Source organism: Rhinolophus ferrumequinum, chromosome 3, assembly GCF_004115265.2.
Source record: "Rhinolophus ferrumequinum isolate MPI-CBG mRhiFer1 chromosome 3, mRhiFer1_v1.p, whole genome shotgun sequence".
NCBI classification, from domain to species: domain Eukaryota; kingdom Metazoa; phylum Chordata; class Mammalia; order Chiroptera; family Rhinolophidae; genus Rhinolophus; species Rhinolophus ferrumequinum.
In genome coordinates this window covers 41,729,943-41,743,919 of record NC_046286.1, presented here as the reverse complement: position 1 = coordinate 41,743,919, position 13,977 = coordinate 41,729,943, and the positions used below count along the sequence as shown (strand labels likewise).

Genomic DNA, 13,977 nt, shown 5'->3' with positions numbered 1-13,977 from the left:
TCATCATTACAAATAAAATTTAAGCTTCCATAAGAAAATAATAATTTCGGAAAATTTGTTTTTGGCTTGAAATTGTGTTGTGCTGAATTAAACTGAATTGGCTTGAAGACTTCCAAATACCTAAAAAAGCTTTACTGATGAGATCAGTGATGACAGTAATGAATGGGTTTGTTATTGTATAATGAAATATGTTAACATTTGGAAGACCTGCATTATTCAGTAAACCAAGATTTTCCAAATAACCAATCATGATGTTACAAAAGAGTAACATCAAGGTTAATAGAGCCATTCAAAGTGCAAGACACACCAGTGGATTTTAATGAAACAGAATATGAAAAGTCCATTGATATGATTTTAGATTCTTTGTTGCAACTAATTTTTTAAAACCACAGCTTGTCAGAGTCCCAGAGTGCTAAGCATTACAAAACAAATAATAAGTTTTGGAGAGGCTGTGGAGAAAAAGGAACCCTTATATACTGTTGGTGGGAATACAGATTGGTGCAGCCACTATGAAAGGTAGTGTGGAGGTTCCTCAAAAAATTAAGAATAGAATTACCATATGACCCAACAATCCCTGTCCTGGGTATCTACCCAAAAAATCTGAAAACATTTATCTGTAAAGATATATGTGCTCTGGTGTTCATTGCAGCTTTATTTACAGTGGCCAAGACATGGAAACCCAAGTGTCCTTCGATAGATGAATAAATAAAGAAGTTGTGGTATACATATACAATGGAATACTATTCGGCGGTAAGAAAAGATTAAATAGTGCCATTAGCAACAACATGGATGGATTTTAAGATTATGCTAAGCGAAATAAATTACACAGAATGGATGGGTCTTGAGATTATTATGCTAAGGTGAAAAAGTCAGACAGGAAAAGTTGAGAACTACATGATTTCACTGATATGTGGGATATAAAACTGAAAGCAACAAAGGAACAAGACAAAGAAACAAAAACTCAGGCACAGACAATAGTTTAGTGGTTACCAGAGTGTAAGGGGGGAGGTAGATGAGGGTAAACGGGGTCAAATATATGGTGATGGAAGGAGAAATGACTCTGGGTGGTGAACACACAATGTGATATATAGATGATATATTACAGAATTATACACTTGAAACCTATGCAATTATACTAACCATTGTCTCCCCAATAAATTTTAATTAAAAAAAAGAAGTACTAGAGCATGTCACAGTAACTAAACATTTGGCTTTCAAATTCAGCCAATTCTGCTAAGGGTCTGACAAAAGGCCCAGTTCACCAAACCAAGAAAAGATAACATCAGGACAGAGATAAAGCTGGGGTAAAGGCCTGGATTTCAGAGTCTTGGCTCAGACATAACTAGCAACCTCCTACTTTTTATAGGTTAGAACATTTTTAAAGGCATGAAATAATCTATTTCAATTTCCATGTTCTTATCCAAATCAACAGATCTTTTTTCTTCATAATATTCACAAATTCTACTCCTTGAAAAGGAACTTATTTTCTATGTACTGGTTTGTAAAATAAAAGAATCCAACTTAAATAAAAAAATAACTACACATGTTGAATCTATGATTTTCCAAAGAATGCCTTATATTAATATCAGCATTTACGTTTTACCTGACTCATGTGGAACGGAAAACAGAAGAGTATGAGGTCCAGCGTGCTTCTCTGTACAAGTACACTTGAGTCCTGCACTGAAGTACTTACTGCTTCTACCTGAAATAAGAAAGGCTTTAATATTTATTGTCTATTACACTGGGAGATATTTACCATGAAAATGTAACAACTCTTCATTTTCTGCCATAAATAAAAATATGCTTCTCAGCATTTTATCAATAATTAACTGTATATTATTTTGAATAGGTAAATGTAATGCGATGGTTCAAAAATTAAGTAGTAGAAAATAATGTCTCCCAACCACCCAATTTCCTTTTTGCAAGTAACCAATGTTACTAGTGAATATTTTCTGTAAATATAAGTAAATAAAAACACACATGTACATATCCCAAACTCTGCCTTTTTCATTTAAAAATAGATTTTGGAGCTCTTTCCTAATCACTACATAAAGAGCTTTTTTTTAGGGCCACTATTTCATAGATAAACCCTAATTTTTTTAAGTAGGCTACAAATGATGGATATTTATACTGTTTGAAAACATTTACTATTATAAATAATGCTGCAATACACTTATATAATGCACAAATACATCTGTAGGATAAATCCCTCAAAGTAGAATTGTCACGTCTTAGGGTATATGCAGTTGCAATTTATATAGTGTAATGCTTTCTACTAAGGTTATATTTATATTCCTACCAGCTATGTGTGACTATTTGTTTTTCCATGTTTACCCATGCATTTTTAATTTCTGCCAATTTGATATATAAAAACTGGTATCTTGGTGTACTTTAAATTTTTATTTCTCTTATTATAAGTAATGTTGAGCACCATTTCATGTTTGAATTATTTTTATTTATTTTAGGTCAATTATCTGTTCAAACCATTTTTTTGACCTGATTGCTAATATTATTTATTTGTAGTAGAACTTTGAATATTAAGGAGATTAGTCCTTTAATTGTAATGTGTTGTAAATAGTTTTCCAATTATGGCATTTACCTTTTAAAGAAATTTTAAAAAATGACTTGTTTAAAACTTCCATTAAGTCATTAAAAGAAAACGTAACAAACAATACATTTAAAGATCTGTATAAAAATGGTATAGCCATTTTGGAAAATAATTTGGCAGTTTCTTATAAACTTGAAATAAACATTAGAAGAAAATGTAGCAGTAAATCTTTGTGACCTTGGATTAGACACAATTTCTTAAATATTATCTAACACGGAAAGCACAATGGCAAAACAGAAAACAAATTAATTGGACTTGATCAAAATTAAAACTTTCATGCTTTCAATGACACAATCAAGAAAGTGAGAAGACAATTCACAGAATGGGGGAAAATATTTTCAAATCATATGTATATAAGAATTTAATATCTAAAATATATAAAGAACTCCTACAACTCAACAACAAATAAAGAAATAACCCCATTTAAATAGCAGGCAAAGACTTTGAATAGACATTTCTCCAAAGAAAATATAAAAGTAGCCAATGACCACAAGAAAATATGCTCAACATTATTAGTCATTAGAGAAATGCAAATCAAAACCATGAGATAATACTTCATATCCACTAAGATGGCTATAATAAAAAAGATAGACAATAACAAGTATTGATAAGATGTGGAGAAAAGTGACCTCTCATATATTACTGGTAGATATGTAAATTGGTGCAGTCACTTTGGAAAAGTTTGCCTGTTCCTCAAAAAGTTAAACACAGAGTTATCATATGATGCAGCAATTCCACTATTAGGTATATAATCAAAAGAAATGAAAACATATGTTTACATAAAAACTTATACATACACAAATGTTCATAGAGTATCATTCATAACAGACAAAAAGTATAAGTAATCCAAAGGTCCATCAACTGATGAATGGATGAACAAAATTTTCGTATATCCATACAATGGAATATTATTTGGCCATAAAAAGGAGTAATATTTTGATATTAATACATGTTTCAATATGGACGTATCTTGAAAAAATTATGGTAAGTAAAAGAAGTCATTCATAAAAGATTACAGATTGCATAATTCTATTTATATGTAATGTCCAGTACAGGCAAATTTATAAAAACAGAGAAATAGATTAGTGGTTCCCAAGGGCAGGTGTAAAGAGGAAATGTGGTGGTATGATTAATGTGTAGGGGGTTTCTTTTTAGGTTTGAAGAAAATACTCTGAAATTAGATAGTGATGACAGTTGTACATCTTTGTGAATATACTAAAACCACTGTATTGTACAATTCATAGGGGTAAATTTTATGGTATGTGAATTATATCTCAATAAAGGTATAATTTTAAAAAACTTAAAAATACATTTACCATATTAACCAGGAATTCCATTCCTAGGTATTTTCCCAAGAAATAAACACATTTGTCTACACAAACAACTCTATGCAAGTGTTTTTAGTAGCTTTTCTCATAATTGCCCAAAACCAAAGACAACTTAATCATCCATTAATCAGTGAATGAATAAATAAATTGTGGTACATTCATACAATACTACGTAGCAAGATAAACGAACAAACTACTGATATATACAAAAACGGATGAATTTCAAATTTGTTATACAAAGTGAAACAAACCAGAATTAACAGCTAATACAATAAAATGATTCTGTTTATATAACATTCTGGGAAAAGTACAACTAAGGAAACAGAAAAATATAGGGGAAGGGGAGTGACTATAAAGGGGAACAAAAGAACTTTTGGGGTGATGTAAATGTTCTGTATCTTGAATGTAGTATTGGTCATGTGACTATCCATCTGTCACAATGTATAAAACTGCCCATGTCAGATGAGTTAATTTCAGTGTTTTCCTGAAACTAAGACCTAGCTGGAGAATCAGCTCTAACACATCTTTTAGAGCAAAAATTAATATAAGACCCAGTCTTACATATTATATTATATAAGACTAGGTCTTATAGTAAAATAAGACTGGGTCAAAAATTAATATAAGACCCGGTATTATATTATATATTATATTACATCATATTATATTATATTATATTATATCCGGTCTTATAGTAAAATAAGACTGGGTCTTATATTAAGTTTTGCTCCAAAAGACGCATTAGAGCTGATTGTCTGGCTAGGTCTTATTTTCGGGGAAACACGGTAGTCATACTTTAATAAATATAACCCAAAATCTGCACAAACATCTCAGTCATTTCATAATGATATGGAGAAACAGTATAGGATGATTAATCAAAAAATTTTTTAAACTTTTCAAAATGACCCTTGAGGGTTTGTTTTCTACTCCTTGCTCATTTTAAGAGAATAGCACTGCATAGGGATAAAAGGTTTCCTCCTGTTCTTAATCGTCAAATTAAAAAGTATAAGTAATCACTGTGAATTTTCCCATATCTTTCCCTGTCTGCTTTAGTACTACATCTTCTTACACAAATCCCACACAGAATATGGCTATCACTTTGTCTAAAACCTGTCTTTCTTATAAAGAAAGCTGTGATCAAAGAGAAGGTCCACTTCAGAATCATATAATGAATGTGACTATGGTCTGATCAGTTAGCAAGATGGTAACAAAAAAGATTTATTTGCTTGAATAAAAGACTCCATAAATACTTTTCCATGGAAAAAAAACTGGAGCTTTTAAAAAAATAATTACTGATTATTTTGGCCTTTAAGTTCCCCTAATGAAAAATGTAAGTTCCATGAAAACAGCGCTTTGTTCGTTGCAATATTTTCAGTATCTGTTTGTAACAATGTGCCTGGCTCTAAAGAGATCATTCGTTAACTGAGCAATCATTTGTAGACCTACCATTAGCTCAATATCACTACCGATTATATAAAGTTGATCTTCCATGGAAAGCTTCCTGTTCAAATGGGCAAGAACATACGTGATTCCAGGTAAACGCACAGCAGGACTGGTAAGAAGACTACCCCAGAGGGCACTATAGAATGCAGACTGGTCCACTGCAGCAGCAACCTTTTCCAACAATGTGTTTGTTCTGAGGTACAAAATAAAGTGATTTAAGAAGGGAAACATTAAAAATAAATTATTAAAAATAAATCATTATTCTTTGGCAGAATGTTTAAAAGCATCCATACGATAGTTATATGTTCCACCCTAGAGAGAACTGTGATAGACTGAAAGAAGCATACACGGTAGAAATCAGAATGAGTGTATGTAAGTCCTGGATCCACCATTTACTAGCTGTGTAATTTGGGGAAATCACTTAATATCTCTTCAGTTTCCTCAACTGTAAAATGAATATAGCAATAAAAACAGTACAAGTCCTATCTACTTCAGTGGGTTGTTAAACACCACATACATTTTAGTTAGTAGTAACCTTGTAACAGAACATATTTTCTGTTAATTTTCTATAAAATCTTAAAGAACATTTCCAAATGTTTCCTTCTCTTTGAAAGCACACTATGTAATTCACAATTTTGATGAATTAGACCTATGACAAAATCATTACTGCTTTATTAAGGATTACATTTATAGATTACTTTTGATTTAGCATAAGCAACTTAAAATATAAAAATCGATAACATAGTATAGTAGAATCAGAATCAAGAGAATCTGATAGAGACCTACTGTTTACTTGCTATGTGATACTAACACTGTAATCGCCTCTGATCTCAATTTATTTATGCATTAAAAGAACAAGTTTACAAATCCTTTTATAGAACTTGTATGGAATAACCAGCAAAACATAATGCTATGGGCTGAATGTTTATGTCCCTTCAAAGTTCATATGTTAAACTGTAATCCCCAAAGGTAATGGTATTAGGAGATGGAACCTTTGGAAGGTTTGCCTTCAAGAATGAGATTAGTGTTCTTATGAAAGAAACCCCACAGAGTTGAGCCGCCCCTTCCATTACTTGAAGATGCAGGGAGAAGGCTCCAGCTACAAACCAGGAAGAGGGTTTTCACCAGATCTTAGACTTCCAGCCTCCAGAACTGTGAAAAATAAATTTCTGTTGTTTGTAAGTCACCCAGTCTGTGGTACTTTTTTATAGCAGCCCAAATGGACTAACACATAGAACAAGATAAACCATAGGAATGTCACATTCATAAAGATCATTATTGATTTCTATGTTAAAATTTTAATTGTAGCTAGTAGAGTTCTAAAGTGGTATTGAGTCTATGCTTCTCTTAGAATAAGTGTAACAATTTAAAACTAACGTATAAACTAAAGGAAATAATCTCACATTATGTTTCTAAAATTATAAGCAAGTAAGTATAAAAACTAATAAAAGAAAATGACAAGTTTTAAGAACAAAATTATTTTTCTCTCAAAGTAGTTCATAAGAGTAATCCCTTACATTTTCAGGATTAGATTCTTACTGCATTATAGGAGCAGATGAATACAATAAAATGGAGTAGTTGGTCAATGCACCAGAATAAATTAATTGAAGTTTAAATAAATAAGTCTACTTAAAATAAGTTTGGCATTTTCTATTTTTGTCATCTCAACTCTTAAGTTCCTTTTTTTGTAAGAATATCAGTAATATTAAAGACAGGTAATGCCATTATGTATTGTCTACAACTATTAAATTCCAGAGAAAGAATAGGCTCCAAAGGAGATCAAATAGTATTCTTTGAAAAGTTAAAATATCACTGCACTTGGAGCTAGGCTATTTTCCGCCATTAACAATTTAAAAAACTATTGGCAATGGCCCAATTTCCCATTTTAAAAATTAATCTAAATGTCCTATCTACTGTATTATTATTTTAAATTATGGGTCACAATTTTTTGAGTGACTCATATGTGCTAGGCACTTCACTAAGTGATTTCATTATTACAATAATACAATGAAATACGTACTAAGCTTGTTTTATAGATAAGGAATCTGAAAAAGTTTGGAAATGTTAGAAAAGCTTTCCTAAGCTCACAAAGTATCCGTCAAGCCATGATTTAAACCCAGTCCTTTTATCTCCCAAGTCTGTACTCTGATCACCTTGTTATATTTTCAGTGTGATAGACTATATACACTACAATAATATTTTTTGGTATAGAAATCTTCATATGATAGACTGAAGTGTCTAGAATAATTGATTTTTGTGACGTTAAAACATTATTGATCTAAGGATTCTTTCTGACCAATCCATGACTTCGATTACTTAGCTACACAATAACAGCACCCTCTTACCTCTCATAGTACTCTGATCCTTCTTCTAAGCCAGGAAGAATACCAGTTAGCAATCCTTGTAGACCAGGCTTCAGTGTTTTACCCAAAGGCAGGTAATATATCTCATACAAACTTAACAATGTTGGTTTCACAGACATGGCAGCATTTGCAAGAAGAGGAAATAATCCAGAACTGTTTAAAAAAATAAAAACATCAATAATTATATGCCAACAAACTACACAACCTAGAAGAAATGGAAAAATTCTTAGAAACATACAAAGTACAAAGACTGAATCAGGAAGAAATACAAAGTCTGAAGAGACCAATTACTAATAAGGAGATTAAATCAGTAACCAAAAACCTCCCAACGAAGAAAAACCCAGGATCAGAAGGCTTCATTGGTGAATTTTACCAAAAATTTATAAAGTAATTAATGCCAATCCTTCTCAAACTCTTTCAAAAAAGTCAAAGAGGATTGAATACTCCCAAACTCATTTTACGGAGCCAGCATCACCCTGAAACCAAAGAACACTATCAGAAAAGAAAACTACATACTAATATCCATGATGAACATAGATGCAAAAATTCTCAATGAAATACTAGCAAACCAAATTCAATAGCACATTAAAAAGGATCCTTCACTATGATCAACTGGGATTTATACCTGGGATGCAAGGACAGTTCAACATATGCAAAATAAACCAATGTAATACATCACATCAATAGAATGAAAGCAAAACATCATATGATCTTCTCAATAGACATAGAAAAAGCATTTGACAAAATTCAACATGCAATTCATGATGAAAACTAACAAATTAGGTATAGAAGGAATATACCTCAACATAATAAAGGCCATGTATGACAATATCACAACTAACATTATACCCAGTAGTGAAAGGTTGAAACCTTTTTCTCTAAGACAGAAACAAGACAAGGGAGCTGACTCACTACTCCTACTCAACACAGCCCACTATTCAACACAGTACTGAAAACATAGTACTCCTGGCCAGGGTAATCAGGCAAGAAAGAAATAAAAGATCCAAACTGAAAAGGAAGAAGCAAAATTGTCTTTAATTGCAGACATGATTTTATTTACAGAAATGTTTAAAGGTTCCATTGAAAACCTGTTAGACCTAGCTTCCAGTCATGATGGAAGAATAGGTTAACACTGTGCTTGCCTCCTCCCATGACCACATCAAACTTACAACTAAACTACAGAATAACCATAATTGAGAACCGCCTGAAGTCTAGCTGGACAGAAGTCCTACAACTAAAGAAAGTGTCCTATACAGCAGAAGCCATGTCGAGACTGGTAGGAGGGGGAGAGATGCAGAATGGGATGGTCCCATGCTCACCTGTGGCAGTTAAAAATCAGGAGGGATATCCCAGCTACAGACGTCACCCATGAGGAACAAGGGCCCACGCACAGACTAACTCACTAATGGACTCATGCGTTCAGAGCTCCAGCACTGGGGAAGCAGCTGGAAAGGTGTGAAGTGCATATGAAGAGGGACTAAATTGTGTGGCTTTAGGGCAAGGGCTGGAGGGGCAGCTTTCCCTCAGACAGAAGTGCTGACAGAAGCCATGGTTCCTTTCTTGAGCCCACCTCCCACCCAGCCGGCAAGCTCAGGCAGGCACCATATCTGAGTCTCCATCAACCTAGCTAACACTGGTTGCCCTGCCCTGAGATCCTGCCCCACCCAACTTGTGGGCTAGCCAAGCCACTTCAGCGGTTTTTCCATACAAATGCCCTTTCTTGGCTCATGCTGCAGATAATCCTAAAATCTCTAAAAGGTTCACAAACCCCAAACAAACAGCATCTGGCCTCAGTGTGCCCCATATCTCTTGCTAAATATCCCCAAGCTTGGCAATAGTGGCAGGTGGCCACATTTCACAGCTTAGCCTCTCCTAGACACCTCCAAGCCCAGCTCAAGTAGCAACAATCTGCAGTTCACTTTGTAGCTAATAAAAGTGACTGCAAGCAGAACAATGGCAGCAACTGACCTTGGCCTGCACCAGAACCTTCTCCAAAGGCCCCAGAACCCAAACACCCAGTGGCTAACTTCAGACCACACCAAAGCACTACCCGACCACCTCTACAAATGACACACTCGAATGGCAGACTGGGCAGGCACCAAAGACCCAATAAAATGAATCCTGCTCCACAGAGAGCCCCTGCAAACAGCTCCTCTACTATAGTCACAGCCATTTCTCACAACCAATAAGCCTGACGGTCAAATTCTCCCACTAACATGCCAACAGCAATCAAGGCTCAACTATAAGAGGAGGGCACATACAACCCACACAGAGACACACACACCTGGATGATCTGGCTCAGGTGACAAGGAGACTGTGCCACGGGGCCCTACAGGTCACCTACTATCTAAGGCCACTCTACTAAGACCAGGAGGCATAGCAGCTCTACCTAATACATAGAAACAAACACATGGAGGCAACCAAAATGGGGAGACAAAGAAAATATGTCCTAAATGAAAGAACAGAACAAAGCTCCAGAAAAAGAACTAAACAAAATGGAGACAAGCAATCTATCAGATGCAGAGTTCAAAACACTAGTTATAAGGATTCTCAATGATCTCAGGGAGATCTTCAAGAGATAGGAAATATAAAAATGGAGATAGAAAACATAAAAAAAGAAGCAGTCAGAAATAAAGAATACAATAACAGAAATGAAGAATACATTAGAGGGAATCAACAGTAAATTGGATGAAACAAAGGATCAAATCAGCAATTTAAAAGACAAGGTAGCAGAAAATATCCAAGCAGAACAACAAAAAGAAAAAAGAATCCAAAATAATGAGGATAATTTAAGAGGCCTCTGAGATAACATCAAGCATAACAACAGTTGCATCACAGGAGTACCAGAAGGAAAAGAGAGCAGGGAGCTGAAAACCTATTTGAAGAAGTAATGATGGAAAACGTCCATAATCTAGTGAAGGAAATAGACATACAAGCCCAGTAAGTGCAGAGAGTCCCAAAGACTCCCAAAGACGAACTCAAAGAGGACCACACAAGACACATAATAACTAAAATGCCAAAGGTGAAAGACAAAGAGAGAATCTTAAAAGCAGCAAGAGAAAAACGGTTACCACAAAGGAGCTTCCATCAGACTGTCAGCTCATGTCTCAACAAAACCTTTGTAGGCTAGAAGGGATTGGCATATATGTACCAGTGATGAAAAGCAGCGACCTACAACCAACATTACTTTATCCAGCAAAGCTATCATTAGAATTAAAAAACAGATAAAGAGCTTCGCAGACAAGAAAAAAACTAAAAGAATTCATCACTACCAAACCAGATTATAAGACATGTTAAAGGGACTTCTTTAAGAAGATGAAAAAAATATCAAAAGTATTAATAACAAAATGGCAAATGCTACATATCTATCAACAACTACTTTGAATGTAAATAAATTAAATGCTCCAATAAAAGGAAATGGGGTGGCTGAATGGATAAGAAAACAAGAATCATACAAATGCTGCCTACAAGAGACTCACTTCAGATCGAAAATCATATACAGACTGAAAGTGAAGGCATGGAAAAAGACATCTCATGAAAATGGAAAAAAAAAAAAGCTGGAGTAGCAATAGTTATACCAGATAAAATAGTCTTTAAAACAAAAGCTATAACAAGAGACAAAGAAAGAACCAGCAATTCCATTTCTGGGTATTTAACTGGAGAAACCCAAAACACTAACTCAAAAAGACATATGCATCCGTATGTTTATTGCAGCATTATTTACAATAGCCAAGATATGAAAACAACCTAAATTGCTTCATCAGTATTGTCCATCAGTAGATGAAGGATAAAAAAGTGGAACATACGTACAATAGACTACTACTCAGGTATAAAAAAGAATGAAATCTTGCCATCTACAACCACATGGATGGACCTAGAGAAGTCAGACAGAGAAAGACAAATCCCATATGATTTCACTTATATGTGAGATTTAAAAAATAAATGAACAAACAAAACAGAAATAAGAGAAATGGAACATTTTGATGATTGCCAGATGGGAGGAGTGTTGGGGATGGGTGAAATGGGGAAGGGATTAAGATTTCATGAGGATGTAAAGTATAGCATAGAGTATACAGTCAAAAATGTTGTAATAACTATGTATGGTATCAGATGGATACTAGATTTATCAGGGTGATCATTTCATAAGTTATATAATGTGTAATTACTATGTTGTACACCTGAAACTAATATAATACTGTATGTCAACTGTAATTGAAAAGTAAAAACTTATCTTAAAAACCCATTAGATCTAATCAAGGAACTCAGTAAAGTTCTAGAATACAAAATCAATGTATTAATACAAAAATCAGTAACAGGTCTATATACTAGAAATGAATTATCTGATAGATAAAAAACCCATTTACTATAGAATCAAAAAGAATGAAATACTTATGAATAAATTGAACGAAGGAGGTGAAAGATCTGTACACTGGAAATTAAGACATTAATGAAAGAAATGAAGATGCAAATAAACAGAAAGATATCCATGTCCATGGACTGGAAGAATTAATATTAAAATGTTAATAGTACTGAAAGCCATTTATAGAGAGTCAATATAATCCCTATCAAGATTTCAATGGCATTTTTTCTATTTTTTACATTAAAAAAAAAAAATCCTAAAATTCATTTGGAACCACAAAAGACTCTGAAAAGTCAAAGCAATCCTGAGAAAGCACAATAAAGCTGAATGTACCACTCTTTGATTTCAAACTATATTACAAAGCTATAGTAATCAAGATAGTATGATACTGGCATAAATGCACATATGTAACTATGTGAGGTAATGGATGTGTCAACGGTACTTACTGTGGTAATCATTTCACAATATATACATATATCAAATCATTATGTGTTACACCTTAAATTTATATATCAATTGTATCTTAATAAAGATGGGGGGGAAAAACCCAAAAACGTTTTTATACTTAGATGCAAAATAAGAGAATTACTGACCTAGAAGCTATGTAAGAGGAAATTACCAGAATGTAGAAGGAAGAAAAGAAGTTTGAAAATAGGGAAGAGGGGTTTAGAGATAGGGAAGCCAGAGTTAGAAGATATAACATATGTTTAATCACCATTCCAAAAAATAGAAGAGAGAATAGCTAGAGTAAAATCAAATTTTCTCTGGAAGAGATTCCAGAACTGATGAAAGGCACTGATTCATAGATTTAAAAATCCCAGTGAATCCCAACAAGGATAAATATAAAGATACCTGATTCTGAAAACATCACAGTAAAACTAGAGTACTAAAGCCTAAGGTGTAAAAGAAAGGCTGTTTCAGGAAGGATAATTGAGGAAGTTTTCTATGAAGAGTTGATATTTAGGAGACCTCCATTAGAGTATTTAGGGTGAAGGAAAAGCAAAGAAAATGAAGAAGAATAAGCAAAGAGATCTGTGGGAACAAATTGGGGGGAAGTGGCAGGAGCCGAAAGTCATTGGCAGAGCCAGAGATGAAGGTATAAAAAGCCCTAAAAGCCATGGTAAGGACTTTGAATTTTTCTTTTAAGTGTGACAGGAAGAAGTCCACGGAGGTTTTTAGCAAAGGGATGACACTATCTATTTAACATATTAAAAATTTTACCCTGATACTGTGTGGAGAAAAGGGTATAAAAGGATAAGAACGGATAGTCTGAATGTTATGAGGTCAGTGACAAAGACCAGGCTAGAGATGATGCTTACTCAGAGTGGATGCTGCTAGTGAAGGTAGAAGAAGTATTTGGGACACATATCAGAACAGTAGTAACATTTATGAGCACATTGCTCTAAACACTTTACATACATTAACTCTTTTAGTTCTATTAATAACCTATGAAATTTGTCATCTTATTGCCCTTTTGCAGATCAGAGTACACACACAGGGGTGAAGAAAATTGCCCAAGATCACAGAATTAGTGGTGAAGACAAACTATTTGACTCCACTGCCTCTGTTCTTAACCACTGTGAGACAGAACTAGTAGTGACAGAATGTATATGGGAGGAGGAAGAACATGGGCAAGCAAAAAAGCTATCAAGTGCAGCTTTCAGATTTCAGGCTTGTGTAAATGGATTGACAGTATGCCATTATTGAGCTGAGTGCATTGCAGAAGGCAAGGCTTATAGGAGAAGAGGATGAGTTTAGTTTGGAACAGGTTGAACTTCAATTGCCTTTAAAGATCCACCAGGGATGGCAAGGAAGCTAAGAATTCACAGCAGAAGCCAACATTGGTGATACCGAGTTGGGAGTTAGCATGTAAGAGAT

General features: G+C 34.1%; 1 protein-coding gene across 8 annotated transcripts in view; it reads right to left on the bottom strand.

Moving 5' to 3' along the window:
* Window positions 1-13,977, bottom strand: part of DOP1A (DOP1 leucine zipper like protein A) — an 87,667-nt gene that overhangs the window by 53,491 nt on the left and 20,199 nt on the right. For all 8 annotated transcript variants that reach the window (XM_033098268.1, XM_033098253.1, XM_033098259.1 and 5 more), the window contains 3 exons: window positions 7,722-7,892; window positions 5,380-5,569; window positions 1,604-1,702 (listed from right to left, as the gene is read on the bottom strand). In XM_033098268.1, the coding sequence (XP_032954159.1) occupies window positions 1,604-1,702; window positions 5,380-5,569; window positions 7,722-7,892 (460 nt within the window). The remainder of the gene's footprint in view (window positions 1-1,603; window positions 1,703-5,379; window positions 5,570-7,721; window positions 7,893-13,977) is intronic.